This window comes from Phasianus colchicus, chromosome 5 (genome assembly GCF_987193195.1).
Source record: "Phasianus colchicus chromosome 5, bPhaCol1.hap1.1, whole genome shotgun sequence".
NCBI lineage: Eukaryota > Metazoa > Chordata > Aves > Galliformes > Phasianidae > Phasianus > Phasianus colchicus.
Window position 1 is genome coordinate 18,883,311 of NC_143440.1, and position 17,777 is coordinate 18,901,087.

General features: G+C 43.6%; 1 protein-coding gene and 1 pseudogene across 4 annotated transcripts in view; one reads left to right on the top strand and one right to left on the bottom strand.

Annotated features, from left to right (window-relative positions):
- Positions 1–15,805, top strand: part of CTTN (cortactin) — a 36,162-nt gene extending 20,357 nt beyond the window's left edge. For all 4 annotated transcript variants that reach the window (XM_031593314.2, XM_031593315.2, XM_031593316.2 and 1 more), the window contains 4 exons: positions 12,505–12,594; positions 12,682–12,871; positions 13,518–13,589; positions 14,170–15,805. In XM_031593314.2, coding sequence (XP_031449174.1) covers positions 12,505–12,594; positions 12,682–12,871; positions 13,518–13,589; positions 14,170–14,306 — 489 coding nt within the window. In that variant the 3' untranslated portion in view covers positions 14,307–15,805. The remainder of the gene's footprint in view (positions 1–12,504; positions 12,595–12,681; positions 12,872–13,517; positions 13,590–14,169) is intronic.
- LOC149917783 (uncharacterized) lies at positions 4,125–5,097 on the bottom strand (annotated as a pseudogene).
- Positions 15,806–17,777: the final 1,972 nt, after the last annotated feature.

Consider the following 17,777-nt stretch of genomic DNA (forward strand, 5'->3'; position numbering starts at 1 on the left):
ACCCACAGGCTCTCAACCTGATCATGACTGTTTCTCAGAGGAAGCTCCTCACAGTCTATCCACTCTTTGACATAGAGGGCTACTCCCCCACCCTTCCTACCTAGCCTATCTCTTCTAAAGAGCTGATAGCCCTCAATGGTGGTATTCCAGTTATGGGAATCATCCCACCACGTTTCCGTGATAGCAACAAGGTCGTAATTTTCTAAGCACATCACGGTTTCCAACTCATCCTGCTTGTTTCCCAGGCTGCGTGCATTAGTATAAAGGCACTTCAGCTCGGCTTTGCGTCGCACCGCCTTTATAGATGGTCTAGGTTCCCCTAGAACAGCAGCATCCCCAACACCCCCCTGCCTCAGTCCATCCCTTCGTACTTGACTGTCGTCGCCCAGCAGGTTCGGTACGAGCCCTGGAATGACCCGCTCAAGCTCAACATCCCTGATTTTGCTCCCTTCCCCCTTCATACCTAGTTTAAAGACCTGTCAATGAGTCCAGCTAGTTCCTCAGCTAAGATCCTCCTCCCCCTCAGAGACAGACTACTTTCATTTGCTGCCATCATGCCAGGTACTGAGTAAGTTTCCCCATGGTCGAAAAACCCAAAATCCCTGGATTTGCACCAACTTTTGTGCCATTTATTTATGAGGTGTGTTTTTTGGTATCTCTCGGTATCCCGCCCTGCTACTGAAGGTATGGAAGAAAACACCACCTGCACACCCGCTCCCTCAACTACCCGCCCCAGTCCCCTGAAGTCTTTCTTGATAGCTCTGAGACTCCTCTCTGCAACTTTGTCACTGCCAGCCTGGATTATCAATAACGGGTAATAATCAGAAGGGCGAATCAGACCAGGAAGTCTCCTAGAAATGTCTCTGACCCGTGCCCCAGGGAGGCAGCACACCTCCCTGTGGGTAGGGTCAGGCCGACATATGGGACCTTCCGTTCCTCTCAGCAGGGAGTCTCCTACAACAACCACCCTTCTGTCCTTCCGGGCAGAGGCAGTCTCGAGGCGTGGGGCCAAGTGCTTTTCCCGAGGCAACCTCACAGGTTGACCTCCCCCTACATCCCCACTCACCTCTCCCTCGAGTTCCAGGGCCTCAAACCTATTACTCAGAGGCACCTGGGGAGCCGAGGATGGTCGGGATGGGGGACGCCTACTTTGTCGAGCCGGTATACGTTTCCACTCCTCCCCCTTTCTTGAATTGTTCTTAGGAGGAGAGGACAGGAGGCTCACTGCAGCACCGTCAGCCCGCCGGCTCGCTGCACCCACGTGCCGCTTCCCCTCTCCCACCTGTTTACGAGGCAGGGGGGGTGATATGCTCCACATGATGCCTCAGTTATGCGCCCAGATCTCGGGGCCGATAGGGACTGGCACCACCAGTCAATCTCCTTCTCACACTCTTTTATGGTCCTCAGCCTCTCTACCTCCTCTTTCAGGTCAACCACAAGGCTGAGTAAGTCATGCAGTTGGTCACATCTTATACATCTACCACTGTCATCACCCAGCACTGCAAAGGCCAGGCTCTGGCACTCATGACAGCCAGCGACCTGCGTACTAGCATCTCGCGTTGGGGCCTCAGTCTGAATCTCCACACTCTTTATGGCCGCAGTCTTTTTTCTGCGGGAGCATGGGACTTCCGCCTGGGACTCCACAATTCTTGTGCTATTAGCCTTCCTCCGGGGTGCAGGCATTGCCAACCAGCAGGCACACCAACACTATTAGATAGCCTTAACGGGGTGTGCCTGATCAGGCCCGCCCTGCTGCTGGTAGTGCTGGCACTGCCCCCGCACCGTTGCCAGGTCGTTAACAGGAGCCCCCGCACTTATCACTCACTCTGGCAATGACAACCGTCCTCGCTGGGGAGTTCCATGCAGGAGTGGCTTACTGATTCTCCTCGACAGATAAGCCCAGGTGTTTCCCACACACCTTCTCTGGTGGGCAGCCAGTATCAGCTTCATCATTTCCTGGTGACTGTAGGGGCTGATGACCAGAAACATGGTAGACACATATAGTCCTGTGTTTGACTGTATTCCATATGTCTAACCACATGTCTTTGCCCCAGATTGGTCGGGCATGGATAGTCCATTCCTGGGTGGCCCACTGTGCAATCCAAAGAGTGAGCCCCCGGTACACAGCCCAACTGTCTGTACAGATATTCAGGATACCATCACCGGGTTCCTTGGTTATAACCATCCACATGGCTCACAGTTCCGCCCATTGGCTGCTCTGACCATCCCCCTCATCAAACCAGATTGTCTCGGTCGAAGGATGGTATGCTATCGCTCTCCACTTGCTCGGGTTGCCCTTGCTGGACCCATCTGTATACCAGGCATCTTCAGGGATAGGATATTTCCCCTCCTGAACAGGACTCTTCTCTGGTGGAGCAACCAGTGTTTCTTTTGGTGCATCACAATGATAGGTCACTGGGCCTAGGATCTTCTGAAGCTCTTCTTTTAAGGGTGATGAAGACAGACTGCTCCTTTGGCTGAGGTAAGCGACCCATCATGCCACTGTTTGTGCTTGGGCCACCCCTGTCTTAGGAAGGTGGGTCAGATCTTTCACCCACCCCTGAATTGGCAGAGTGGTCTTCACTACAACTTCAGCCGTCTGGGTTATTGGCTCTACTGCCTGTAATGCTGAATAGGCAGCCAATAACTGTTTTTCAATCATACTATATCTTTCTTCTGCTCCATGCCAGACCTGAGACCAAAAACCAATGGGGGTCCGAACAGAACTCTGGCGTTGCCACAGGCTCCAACCAAAGCCATCTTGAGTAACGTGAACATCCAACTCAGCTGGGAGGGTAGGATCAAATATACCCAATGCCTGGGCTTGTTTAACTGCTAGTTTTGCCTGTTGGAAAGCATCCTGTTCTGTTTTCCCCCAGCCCTATAGCTACCCCTTTTTTGCGAGTCTGTACAGTGGCCTTAGCAGCTGCGCTAGGTGAGGTATAAAGGAACGCCAGTAACCCAGTATACCTAGAAACTCTTGCAGCTGCTTCGATGTTGTAGGGACTGGGAACATCTGAACCTTATCTATGACAGCACTGGGTAGTACTTTGGTCTTTCCTGACCAACCACCCCCAGGAATTTTACAGACAGGCCCGGACCTTGCACCTTTTGGGGATTTATAGCCCATCCCCTCTGTTGTAAATAGGCAGGGAATGAATCTGCTGCCTGCCCTACTGCCTCTAGTGAGTCGGATGTCAGCAGGAGATCATCAATATAATGATATAAGATAACATCATCAGGTTTTTTCCAATCAGCCAGGTCACACGCCACTAGACTGTGACAGTACATTGGTGAATGCACGTACCCCTGTGGCAGGACCTGAAGGGTCCACTGCCTGCCTCCTCACGTAAACGCAAATTGATCTTGCGATTCCTCAGCAATTGGGGTACTGAAGAACGCATTTGCTAAATCTAGGACACAATGATAGGTTTTCATCTCCCTCAACGTATCCATTAGGGAGGCAATATTGGGTACGGCCGTGTGAATAGGCAGCGTGACCTTATTTAATTCTCTGTAATATACTGTCATTCTCCATGTGCCATCCGACTTCTGCACTGGCCATATGGGAGAATTATATGGGCTGTGTGCAGGTCTTATAATGCCCACTTTTTCTAATTCCTGAACCGTTCTCAATATTTCATCTTGCCCACCCGGGAGTCTATACTGTCTTACATTAGTAATCCGGCGCGGTTTCGGCAGGCAAATAGGCCCATGTTTCGCATGGCCTCTTAATATTGCCTGCACCACCCGGATACCGATACATCTCTGTCAAAGTCAGAACTCTCCCACAGTTGTCTGGAGAGCCAGACCCCATAGAATATCTATGCCCAAGATGTACTCCTGGACTGGGGCAATAGATACCTTATACTCCCAGGGTGGGAGGTGCCCAACCCCCAGTTTCAACCATGTTTGGGTGACAGGAATAGTCTGTCCCCCAAAGCCACCAATCATCATTCTGTCTCCATCAGATTTGGTTGGATCTCCGTAAATAATTGATGTTTCTGCTCCAGTGTCCACTAGTGCCATAACTCTTTGAATGTTTTTTCGCGACCAATAAATCGTTAATTCTACATAGGGCCTCCGGTCCTGTCTGGAGGCCCTAGGGGGACTAACATCCCTCGTCACGCCATGAATTGAGCTATGTCCATTTCTTTTGCTTCTGGTGGCTCAGGCATTGTAGCCCGAGACACCTGAGGCAGCTTTTTTTTCCTATTAGGAACAATGAAATCCTCTAAGTTCCATGTCATTGTTGGCATTCTTTCTATAACCCTTACCCTTGGTTTCTTAGGGTAGGTCTGAAATTTTTGGTTGTCCTTTAGTTGTTTCCACAGTTGGAGAAGGATATGGTTGGGCTGGCCACCAATCTTAGCAAATTGGACCCCAGCCTGAATTAAATCATTAAACATTTGTTTTCGGGAGACCCTTATGGGTCCCGATTGAGGAGCTCAAGTAGCCGGCATTTTGGTTTTAGTCACCAGCAAGACCTCGGCTTCTTCTAGCATCCGAATGTTGCGCCTATTCCGCAGGCGTTCTGTTTCTCCTAGGTCAGCCACTAACTGCGCAGCCTGCTTGACAACTGCTTCTGAGGCCACTAGGGGATTTAATATAGAGACCAGAGTACCATACAGATGGGAGGGGGCTTGTCGTAAAATTAGGTCTCTCATCCCCGCTGAGAATTTGACCAGATCAGGGCCATCAAAGGTATCTTCATAAATCGCTTCCCTTACACCTAGCTCACAGATGTAATTTTGAAGGTCCTCCATGGAGGACCACATCCCTGTATGTAAAGGAATATCAGATTTATTGGGCCATACCATACGGCAGGCCACCATTAACCATTCTATTATAGAATGGTTTTCATCATTATATTGATTACCTGCATATAATCTCTGCCTAAGAGCAGGATGGATGGTCATTGTGGCCAATTTGGCTATTTCTGGGCCATTCACCAGAACCCTTTCTGCCCCAAAATCCCACAGTCTTAATAACCAAGCTGGCACACTTTCTCTAGGTTTCTGCCTGAATCATTGGACTGAGTCCATCAGTTCTGTTGCCGTGTACAGTCAGGCTGTTACGTGCAAATGGGTTTGAGCGGGGGGCCACTGATCAGGCAGCACCCCTACTGGTCTGTCCTGTACCCTTTTCGTTTTTTGAGTTATAACAGGATGGACTTCTAGTGCATCCGTCAAAATTGGAGATTCAACATCTGATTTAGATTGTTTATTTTTTATTTTCCTGATCAACACAGTCCGTTGATTCAGGAGCCTGGTCATTGTTTATTGAAATACTACGAACTTGACCTATTGGAATATGTAGAATTGTTTTTTTTCCTGTTAATATGCCAAGTTCCTGTTCTAACTTTTCAATATGATCTTTTAAAAGTTCATTTTCATTCACTAAAGTCTTATTCCTTATTTCAGCATTGTTTAAAGCATTTAAGAGCGGCCATGCCACTGTAGAAGCAGCTAATTGTCTTTCTCTAGTGAAGAATATATCTTTGCCTAGTCCCTGAAAGTAATCCGCCAGGTGATATGGGGAAACATTTCCCACAACACGTAGGGGACCCCATTTTTCAATGATAGTTGCCAATTCATATTAAGGGGATCCTGCAAATCCTGGGATCTGCCCTGGAATTATTTTATCTAGGGGGGTAGCGTTCTCCCCCTTGAACCATTTACAGAAGTTCCAAAGAAAGGACACAGTGTAAGTTTTAGTATATTCAGCTTGCCTGCCTGGCTCGCCAAGTGTATAATCAATGAAAATTATATAAAGGAATATTACATAATTTAATAATATTAAGATGTTATAATAATGAAATAAGCAAGAGAGTTAGGCACAGCAAGACAAAGAAAATAAATAGGATGCTTACCCATGTTGTGGGCTTGCTCAGGAAACTCCAGTGGAATGGATCTTCCGAAGGGAGAGATACTTCCCCACTGGTAGTCAGCTCTTAAATGGGTCTAGGAGAGGTGGAGCCAGGCTCCACCCCTTCCTGCAGCACAGGTGAATTGCTTTCACCTGTGCTCCCAGGGCTGACTCATTGCTCGCCTCAGGTGATTAATCAGAGGTTCAGGCCGTGACTCAGCAGTTCCCATACACTAGACTGAGAAGAACGCAACTGCAGTGAAACCTTTGTGTACTTCACATCAATTAAAGTAGCCTAAAGCAGCATAGTTTATCTGTTTATCAGCACTACTGAGCCACTTTATCCCCTGTGCCAGCAAAGCAGTTACACGACTACATGAAAGCAGAAAATTAATAGTACCAAATAAAACATCTAGTTAACCTTGCCTGATTTGATGATTGGGTTCTCAGCTCTGCTGTTCACAAGTGTGCAGACCAGTACTGCTTCTGAAATAGCTTTGTAGTTTTCCTGTGCTGAGACAGTATGACTTGTGTATTTTGTGTATTGCTTGACTTTGAAAAGCTGTTAACTCCCTGTTTGAAATTGGGCGAATTCTAGCTTTATAGGATGGGTCAGGTTTCTCCAATCAAAGCAAATGCTGCTTTTTTTCTTTCTTTCAGCTTATGAAAGCTTTGCTTTATGGCTTCAGGAAGCACAGTACAAGCATATATTCACTGTATATGTTTATCAGAAAATGAGTGGGAATTGGTCTTTCAGTATCAGTGATTTCTTGTAATGCTGCCCTTCATCTCTGGGTGCTGTGAAATTGAAATATTTTCCCACAGCACTGTTTCAGTTTCTTTACTGTCCTTGGGAAAAATATGTGACACCATCAACACAGCATCTGCCAATTTCTTAAAGCTGAGAGAAGATGAAAGTAAGATCTGAAGTTGAGAAGTCAGTCCTTTCTTTTGATAAGATCATCAAGCCTGCTCTGGGGCACCTCTTTGAGCATTAGGCAGCTCAGACTGCTCTGTGTCATTCTCAGCATTGACACCAGTCTCCAGCACTCAGCCATGCAAAAGAGAGGTTGAACGTTTTCCTCGGGGAGAGTCTCTCAGTTCTCCTTGGAGCAGCGAAGCTGAGATGTGTCAGTCAGAGCAGTTGTTACGGGAGCTCTTCAGATGAGAAAAGTTGAATGCCTCTACTGAAATGATTGCAAAGTGCTATCAGTACATCACCACCGTCTTCTGGTGTAGCTGTTGAGCTGGTAGCCCCACAGCTCGTCTAGCCATTGCCTGGCTGTCAGTGCTTCTGAACTACTGTCAAGTGTTCCCAGTATGCTCCAGTGTATTTAAGCTTATGCATCACCAGTGCCTAGATCTAGCATCTGTTTTTTTTTCCCCCAGCAATGTGATTTTTCACTCCTCATCCTCCTGAGTCTTTGTCCATGCCATCAGCACAACAGTTGCAGTCAGAGGGCTTTAGTCTGTCAACTCTGGTGTCAGCTTTTCTTGGAAACAGCCTGGGGGCAGCCTTGAGGGGTGTAAGTTGTTCTTGAAAGAGCAGCTTCTTTCTTCTTCAAGAGATCTTGCTTTTCTTTTCACTTACCTTCTTCCACTAGCACATTGGATCTGGGCAGCATTACGGTTTGCAACTTGCAGCGACATTGTTTTCCTTGCAGCATTTAATGTTTAATGTAGTAGATATTTTACAGTTCTTCTGATAAGGAAGAACCATGAAGCAGGATGATGGATGGTGCAAGTGTTTCACTGTTAATAAGGCTGGTCTGTATCCATGGAATCACTTTGGAGAGCCCTTGCTCCCAGTTACAGCTGAGAACTGCTAAAAAATATCAGTTCCTAGGAAATGAACTTTCTTAGTATTTATCCTACTTCTTCATTTCTCTCTCTAAGGTATATATTATCACTTGGCAATAACTGCATTCCATCATCACTACTTTTGCTTTATTCTCATACAGAGGTGACTGGTACCTTCAGGTCTTTTCAGTTAGCCTGTTTGAAGCTTTGTAGGTTCATCTCCAAGATACCAAAGATAGTTGAAAGACAACACTCATAACTGAGGACTGTTATTTCCTTACTTTCATTTCATTGTTTCTAGGGGATTCTATATTTAAGTCCTTGTAGGTAGTGCAGCCCATCTTTGAACACCTGGGTATCAAGTCAAAAACTTCACTCATTGTCTCAGAGCAATTGCCTACTCTGAAATGGAAGGAGCTCTCTTATCAGGATTCCAGGAGACTTTATTCTTAATGCAACACTTCACCTCTTATGCAATAGCCTCAAGAATGTGACGCTGTCTTAGGGCACATGAGAATTCTGTTGTTACTTCATACTGATCCTTTTTTGTGCTTTATGCACAATTTTGCTCTGCACCTTTGCTACAAGCAGGTTACTGTTCCTTAAGGTGCAAGGAGGTCCTTCATGTATGGTGGCAACCAGATCTGTAGTGGAATACCTTTCCAGTTCCCTCTGGCTTGATAAGTAGGGAAATTGGTATATTCTAGGTCTAGGTTTAGGAAATGCTGTGTAATTCCATTGTACCATGGCTGCACTTCTATGAGGAGGAGAGCAGCTACAAACTAGTGCTCTGGAGATCAGAACTTTACTTCTTTTCTTAAGAGGTGATGACATAATATGGTTTAGGAGAGATTCTCTGTTCCTTTGAGATGGAAGTTGCGCTAAATGGTAGCTGTGGGGAGACTCTGAAGTTTGCGTGCCAGTCCTTGAACTCTGATAGACTTTGTTGCAGCCCTCATCAAGAAGCAAGAAACGCATTCAAAAACACCGTGCGTGTTTTTGAAAGGTGGTGCAGCTGGCATAGAAAGTATTGGTATTTCTTTTTGAGATAAGTTTTTGTGTTAAAGCTTACTCTCAAGGGCAGTGCTGAAACTGCCCAAATGGAGACACTTCTGTTGCAAGTGTTTTGGTTAGAGTAAGGTAGGACAACATTCCGTTGGCTTTCATTGTCTTAATGCCACCTGTATGTTTCGGTACTGGGCTGCCTTTGTCTTTCAGGACTTCTTCAGTTCTCTCAGCCTGACCTGTGTAACAGTTTCTGTCTCACTCATCTCAATCTTGAAATAATCCTCTTCAAGCTATCAATGCCAAATGACACACCATTAGAGTCCTCCTGTTCCAACCTAGTTGGAGCCATTTTTTCCAACCAGTACGGAAGAGATGACTGGTTGTTCATATGCCAGAAGGCCAAGCTTTCTGCTTACTATTCTCACTGGGCTATCTCCCCTTTCACTGTATCTCTTTATTGTCTGGAAAGTGTGTGAGAAGTTCAGCCTTTCCGTTAGCTCTCTTGTTGGGCTTTTGTCTCCCATTTCAGCTTTTTCATTGAGGTTTCCTTCAATGAACAGTTCTGCAGAAGCGTTGATGCAGTAACACCTGTCGGTTCTCATGAGTCAGTGGGCTACTGTCTTTTTTTTTTTCTTTCCCTTTCTCAAAATGGCTTTCTGTCTTTACTGTTATTTTTGCTGTAAGTATGGGTCACATTCCAGCCATAATGCTTGATTTTTCTTGTGCTACAGGAGATATTCTGTTGCCTGGACACATTTGAAGTTTTTTCCAAAGCTGGTGGTATTTAAATTTTACCATAACCAGATGATTAATGCTCTTCTAGGGCATCTCCCTGGTTAATTGTGTGATTCTATAGGCTCTGAGGAAGGGAAGATGAGGTTAAGGGGAAGCTGAAATGGCCTTGGCTGTGCTGCCCCTCACTCCCAAGCTGAGCATGGAAAGGGGAAGGATGCAAGTGCACCATCTACAGTGCTGTGAAGGGACAGAGGTCCTTTGACTTAAGCAAGCTATTTCTTAAGGAGAACCTCCTTATTCATACAGAAAGTTCTCTCACTTTAAGAAAGTATGTGGGCATACACCCTCCCACAATGGGAATGTACATATGGACTGCATTCCTTCAAGAATCCGGTTTACTGGTAATCCTTTTTCTTCTTTGCTTTTCACATATGTCACATAGGCAAGTGGTGTTCAGGGAGCTGTTCTTTAACTACTGTAATGAGTCAAATGCCTCATGGTTTAGCCTCTGCTACCTTAGAGAACTATGGTAGATACTGTTTCACATATGGCATTTCCTTGTGGAAGAAATTGCTCAAAGGTAGCCTGAGGGGACCATGCAATTTAAATGCATTATAGCAATTATGCTGTGGCAATCTTAGGCAGTAATTTGGATTGCAGAGACCCATTTCATAGGAGAAATGATTCAATAATTATTCATTATTCAATTTTCAATATTGTTAATGATACTGATAATTGATACTTGTTATTTTCTCCCCAAACTTAGATTTGTGTTCTAATAAACACTTTGCTTGTACTTTTTCATCTGTAGCACAGAAGTTAAAGAGAAGGGCATTAGGACAGATTCTTTCCAGAAAGCTCAGCATAAGCTTTGAATTGAACTTCAAAGCTTGCTCTGTTCTCAGGACACATTTTCCTTTCTTTATTTGATGTATTTTTTTTCTGAGCTGTGACAAACAAAGAAAAGGAAGATTTTTTTTGCAGTGAAGTCCTCTCACTTTATTTCTGGTCTGTGATTTCTCCTGAGAATCCTTTGGGAAGTTGTGACTTGATGGACCTAAACTGGTCCCATAATTTGTATTCTCTGTCCTTTTCTATCAAAAAAAAAAAAAAAAAAAAAAAAGGAAAGAAGAAAGTTTGTCCCTAAATACACAGATTTCTTTTCCTTTGTGACAAAGAGAAGCAAAATAAAATAAGTAGCTGAATAAGTAGCCTTGAAGTATAAACATTACTTTTTTTAAGTCATGCAAGCAAACACAGTCCTGAATAATGTGCTCTAAGGGGACCTTGTTTGAGCAGAGAGGTTGCACCAGCTGATCTCCAGATGTCCCTTCCAACCTCAACTATTTTATGATTTTGTTGTGTTTCTTGGGATATGGTATTCAGGTTTCCTAATGAATGGCTTCCAGTGATAATTGTCATTCTGCCCTCTGATTCACAGGTGTCACGGTATGGAATTCTGGAGTGCCAGAATGCTTGATTCAGATTCCTGCTCTTTGTATTGTAGAATACAATGATACTGTTTTTATTTGGAATCATAGAATCATTACAGTTGGAAAAGACCTCATGATCATCCAGTCTAGCCATCCACTTACCACCAGTATTGCCCACTAAACCATGTCCCTAAGTGCTACATCTGCTCTTTCCCTAAGCACCTCCAGGGACAGTGACTTCGCTACTTCCTTGCACAGCTTGTTACAGTGCCTCACCACTCTCTCTGAGAACAAATTCTTCCTAATATCTAACCTGAATGTCCCCTTGCACAACTTGAGGCCATTCCCTTTTGTCCTATTGCTAGTTACCTGGGAGAAGAAGCCTACCACCATGTCACCAGGTCATTGTAGAGATTGATAATGTCTCCCCTGAGCCTCCTCTTCTCCAGACTTGGGGAACAATCGCAGTTCCCTCAGCCATTCCCCATCAGACTGTGTCAAAGGCTTTGCTGAAGTCTAGGTAGGCTATGTCAACAGCTCTTGTCCACCAGGTGGATCACCTGGTCATAAGAAGATAAGCTTAGTCAAGCAGAACCTGCTTTTCATGAACCCATGCTGGCTAGGTCTAATTCTCTGGTTGTCCCATGTGTGCTGTGCAATTGCACTGGAGATGGTCTGACTCAGAATCTTCCTTGGCACCCAAGGTCTGCTGACAAGCCTGTAGTTCCTCAGATCCTTCTTATAACCCTTCTTATACATGGGTGTCACATTGGCAAGACTCTAGTTATCTGGGACCTCTCTGATTGACAAGAACTGCTGATAGATGGTGGAGCACAGCTTGGCAATCCTGTCTACCAGCTCTCTCAGCATCCTCAGATCTGGCCCCAAGGACTAGTAACAGTCCAGGTGCTGTAGTAGGTCTCTAACTGTTTCCACCTGAATAGTGGGAGGTTTATTCTGCACCTCACTCTAGACTTCCAGGACAGGAGGCCGAATACCTTGAGGATAACTAGTCTGAGTATTAAAGATGAGAGTAAGAACCTCAACCTTTTCCTTATTCTCAGCGGTCACATTCTCCACCTCATTTCTAATACATGGAGCTCTTCTGAACGTTTGAAACCTCTCGTTGTCAATATATAGAATTTAATTTTGCATGAGCTATTCAATCTTTCCCTTTGGCAGTCTTTTGGCATACCTGCAAGAGTTTAAAGGATCATTTCTCATCAAGGACAATAAATCAGTAGTATAATTAGAACATGGGGGCTTCAGGTTCTCTAGGCTTACGCTAAAATGGTACATGAGACCCAATCAGCTAATGAACAGTATGAATGTATTGAGCACAGAAACCCTGCAGCTCCTGTGGAAACGTGCCAAAGAACATTGTGTGCTCTGTTTTTAAATTCATGTATCCATACATTCTGTGCAGTTTTTGATTCTACATTTTTTTCCTCCTCTGCTTTGCAGTATTGCTTTGACTTTTTTTTTATAGCCATTTTAAACCCCATGCAGGTTTAATGATGCAGTCAGTCCAGGTCTGTTCTGCTCCCTGCTCCAGTTTATTTCAGAATATGCCATTTATCCGTTATTCGAGGATTGCTTCTTGTTCTTTTATCAAATAGTGACTGAGCTACACTGAAGCTTTTCTTTCTCTTCGTTTAAGGAGCAAGCTAAAGCCAAAAAACAAACTCCACCACCATCTCCTACCACACAGCCAGCTGAACCGAAGACACCCTCAAGCCCAGTCTACCAGGTTTGTTACCATCCCTTCTAGTTTTTGATCCAAAGTATAGGAACCTCTTAACAAAATCGTGATCAACTTCACCAATTGTTTTTGCAGGATGCAGTTTCCTATGATGCAGAGTCTGCCTACAAGAACTCTAGCACAACATACTCAGCAGCACACGAGCCGGAATCTGGCTACAAAACTAAGGAGTCAGACTACCAAGAAGCAGTGAGTCAGAGAGAAGCAGAATATGAACCAGAGACAGTCTATGAAGTGGCAGGGGCAGGAGACCATTACCAAGCAGGTAAAGCGAGCGTTCATTTCTGATGTGAAACCTTTGGTGATGAAGACTTACTTCCTTCGAGTGACCTGATGAATAATTGTGCCAGTATCACACAGCCCTCGTTTTCTGAAGTCATTGCTGAGGCTTTGAAGATTCCCCACCAACAAACAGCAGTTAGGGGATGAAGATAAAACTAATAAGCTAATAACACTAGAAGAATACAGTTCTTTTGAATTCCTGTTTTTCTCACCTCTTCCAGTTCCCAAAATTATATTTGCTCTGGAAATTCTGAAATCATCACTTAACACACACCTCCAAACATGCACACGTAACAATTTGTATTAAATACTCTACATACTGATCTTGTGCTCAGTTGTTGGTCTGTCACATTCTTAAGTGCTATAAAGCTAATAATTTTTATTTTTACACTGTATTAAATGCCTAGGTGAGAATGCTTCCTGTCAGGATTTAATTGTATGTGGTTTAGGAAAAAATAATCCATTTCAGAAGGTATATCAGCACTGTTTAAACCCTGCATGGTTTTTTCCCTTCTTTTCTGTGTGGCATTAGAATTAGAATGAAAGGAGGAATACCATAGAAAAAAACTTAGAACAATAGGTAGTATGCTTTATGCTTTTAATTTTTCTTCTCTTTTTCTCTCCCTCAGAAGAAAATACTTATGATGAATATGAAAATGAACTTGGAATTACAGCCATAGCTCTTTATGATTATCAGGCTGGTAAGTAAAGCTCTTGTTCATCTTGTTAAAACTCTTATTTTTGAAAGCTGAGTCTAGATTTTTTTTTCTTTTCCTGCCATCTTGTAGTCTCTTGTACCAATGTGTGAAAATATGAAGCGTTAAAAATGTTTAATAAGAGGACAGTTACTGATTTAACAGTTACATTGAGACATTTCTGAAAGCTGCCATCCACTGCTTCTAGAAATTATAGAGGTTTAAAAAAATCTTTTTAACTATGTGTTAACACTTATACTATACCCTTGACTTGAGTAGTTAAGCTTTCCTCTGGTTAAATCTGGGGAGAGCTCAAGAAAGAGTGCTTCTCAGGGTGTTATGTTGATTGTTGCTCTGAGTTAGAAATGCACCCAAAATACAGTGGGTGGGAGCCAACTATGGGGTCAGTGCTGAGGATGAGAAAACAGCTGTCTGTGCTGCTTGTCTTTGTCCAGTGCCCTGTTTCACAGCCCTGATGGGAGGCAGGAAGGTGATGGGTGTTCATGGCATCTTTAGTGGGCTATAAATGAGAGGATAGTGGGACCGGTCCCGTGCGAACACTGAGCTGCTTCTGCTTTCTCTCCAGCGGGTGATGACGAGATCTCCTTTGATCCAGATGACATCATCACAAACATAGAGATGATAGATGATGGCTGGTGGAGGGGTGTCTGCAAAGGCCGATACGGGTTGTTCCCAGCAAATTATGTGGAGCTGAGACAATAGAGACTATTGTCTGCTGGTTATGCCTTAATTCCCCAGTCAATAAATCTGACTTAATACACTACAAATCATGATGCTTTTCTGAGAATGGAGGGGTATATACATATTGCTTTTATATTTAATACTTTGCCGATGCTTTTTAAAATGTTTATGCCACAGAAGTTGCTAATATATTGTAACTACTCTGTTCTTCACTAAGGCTCTTAAAATGATTTTCATGCATTTGGAAACATTCTCTGCCAAATTAGTGATTGTCATAAAAAGCCTTTCCAAGGACAATTAGCTGTCTGTCATAATATTGCATGTTTTACTCATAAGTGAGCAGATTTACCTAGTGTTTAAGTCTAGTTAGTCTTCCACTAAATGTTTTCAGCTCAGAAAATCATGGCTGTGCAGGTTATTTGCATTTCCACTAGGCAATTGGGGTGGGCAGGACTGGGAAGGGGCATAATTTTTTCCTTTTGTTTTCTTGATAGTATGTGAAAAAGCAAAGAGAATGCTTGAAATTTACAGCTAATGGCAGTTAATCAAGTACTCTCCAATATTTACTGAATATTAATGTTATGAAGGAAACAGTCTGGTTACTTTTTCCTTCTCTTTTAAAGTGAAGTTTTTAGGATATTGCATTGATTTCTTTTTACTTTTTTCCCTCATCTTGCTCCTTCTCTTCATGTTTTCCCAGAGGACAGCAAAACACTCTAGCACTGATTGTCCTGAATTTCTTTGCTTTTTGTTCCAATTTCTCTCCCCTCTTTCACAGGAAAACTTGAAAAAATTACTATACAAGCGTTGAGTTACTCAGTAAAATTCCTACTTGCTCAAAGGGAAACTGGCATCCAAATCTGTGTGACTACCTACAGGAAGTCTCATTTCTTTAAAGGGGAGGAGAAAAGGCAAGACAGAATTGCAGTCATTTTGTGTACAATGCATCCTTTGTTCATACAGTGAAACAGGCAGGCCTGCTGTGCAGTAATAACATTTTACATAACCATGTTTGAGTTGAAGAATATTAATACAAATAATTTGATTTTAAACCCTTATAAATAATCTCAATTTTTAAACCATACAAGAGACATCTGTACTTTTTGTATGTTCAGCAGAAACTGCCAGTAGCGTTCTACTAAACAATGGGTTTAAACCTGTTCTTTGCCAAAACTAAAACTGAACTTTTTGTCATTCTAGAAAGCTGATTTCACTGCAGGTTTAGGGTCCCTACCAAAGATAGTAAGTTGCATCTAATAGTGCACGTGTTAAATGTATGTACTATCTGTTTCCACCTTCTGATCAAATGAGAAAAGCAGAAATGATACGGTAGTTAAGAAAGACTGCAAAGAATTTTTTTAAACTGTAAATTTGGACCAATGGAATATAGGAGACCTGTACAAAATGGTAAAATATATAATGTATCTTGGAAGGCATTGTGTTGAACCAATTCTTGGATGGTTGGGACAATCCTTAATGAATGTCATGTGTACGTCATGATTATATATATTTTTTCCTTTCCATGGTCTCATTTCTCTGTTGCATTTGCATTACTAGGGTTGGGTTTTATATGCAGTTTATTTTATCCAATTTTGCATAGAACACCTCATAGGGGAGATATGATTTTTGTAAATTAAATATTCAATAAACTTTTTGAACCATTTGCATGTAATATTTTTGTATTTTTAAGTTCTTTTGTTAGTTTGTTACAGGTAGTTCATCCCATCTCAAGCTGCATCTGGGTCCAACTTGACTACAACAAAGGATGCTTCGTATGGAGAGCTGCTGCATGGTGCTTGGTACTGTAGTGAAGGGCACCTATGCTCTTCTCGGTTGCCGTAGCCTTCCAGATAATTCCTTTCCTCAGAAACACAACAGCTTTATCATTTATTCCTACTCTCATATGGAAAGTACTCTCATTTGGGAGTACTGATGGCTGCAAGGCAAGGAGTGCACTTGAAAACAGGGCTATCAGTTACAATCACATAAAATTTTACAATACCTTTAAGTTTTTTCTGCTCTTGTGCATGACTGCAGTGTAAGCTGGATCCTAGGAAGACAGTCTGCATAAAACCTCGTTTTCATAGTCTTCATAGCCTGATCAAAATATTAATGGAAGTGCTGTTTTTTTAGTTGTTTTTTTTTTCCCCAAATTCTTCAGCCTCCTCTTCCCCAGGCTGAGCAGCCCCAGTTCCTTCAGTCACTCCTTGGAGGGCATATTCTCCAAGCCCTTCACAAGCCTTGTTGCCCTTCTTTGGACCTGTTCCAGCACCTCAGTGTACTGAGGTGAGGCCTCATCAAGACTGAGTACAGGGGCAGGATTACTTCCCTAGTCCTGCTCACCACACCATTGCTGATACAAGTCAGGATGCCATTGGCCTTGGCCACCTGGGCACACTGCTGGCTCATATTCATCTGACTGTCCATCAGTACACCAAGGTCCCTTTCTATCAGGCAGTTTTCTAGCCCCTCTTCCCCAAGCCTGTAGATCCATCACTTGGCCCCATTGAAACTCATACAGTTTACCTTGGTCATCGATCCAGTCTATCCAGGTCCCTCTGTAGTGCATTTCTCCCCTCAGACAGATTAACACTCCCTCCCAACTTGGTGTCATCTGCAAACTTACTTAGGGTGCACTCATTCTCCTAATCAAGGTCGTTAAAAGATGTTAAATAGAAGCAGCTGCAGTACCAAGCCCTGGGAGACACCGCTTGTGACTGGCTGCCAGATGGATTTAACTCCATTGACCACAACTCTTTGGGCCCAGCTGTCCAGCCAGTGTTTCACCCAGCAGAGGGTATGCCCATCCAAACTCTGGGCAGCCAACTTTTCCATGAGAATGTCGTGGGGGACAGTGTCATAGGCCTTATTGAAGTCCAGGTAGACCACATTGACACCCTTACCTTCATCCACTAAACGGGTCACCTTGTCATAGAATGAAATCATGAATTAATACATGAAAACACTCTGAAATTTTCAGTGCATTTGACCAATTTCTTAAACTTCTCACTTTGACAATAAGCTTAAAGGCATCTCTTTTCTCTTGCCTCCTCTTCCTCTCAAGTCCTGTATCATCCAAAGCAGTTATGATGTGCACATGCCCCAAAAGACCAACTTATGACAGAGATCCTTAAGCCAGCTGCTTCTGAAAGCTTTGCTTGGAGAACTTGCAGTCCCACCTTGCTAAGCAAGACAGCGTTTTGCAGTTTCTAATGCTGAACTTCTTTGAGCAGAGGGAAAGATGCTGTGCTGAAAATGGCTGTATCATGGAGCCCTTCTGGTACCTTTTATTGTGAATCACAAGCACAAGACTTTCCAGGCTTCAGGATGACTTTTGTAGCCTCACAATCAGTAGGGAGATGAGAGTTTGTGTGCTTGGCTCTTCCACCCTGCTTCCATCTTCAGCAAACTTTATCCCATTTCCTTAAAGGCATCTGAACAATCGCAGTAACTGTTGAGCAGCAGGAGAGGAGCTTTGATAATGGAGGGGAA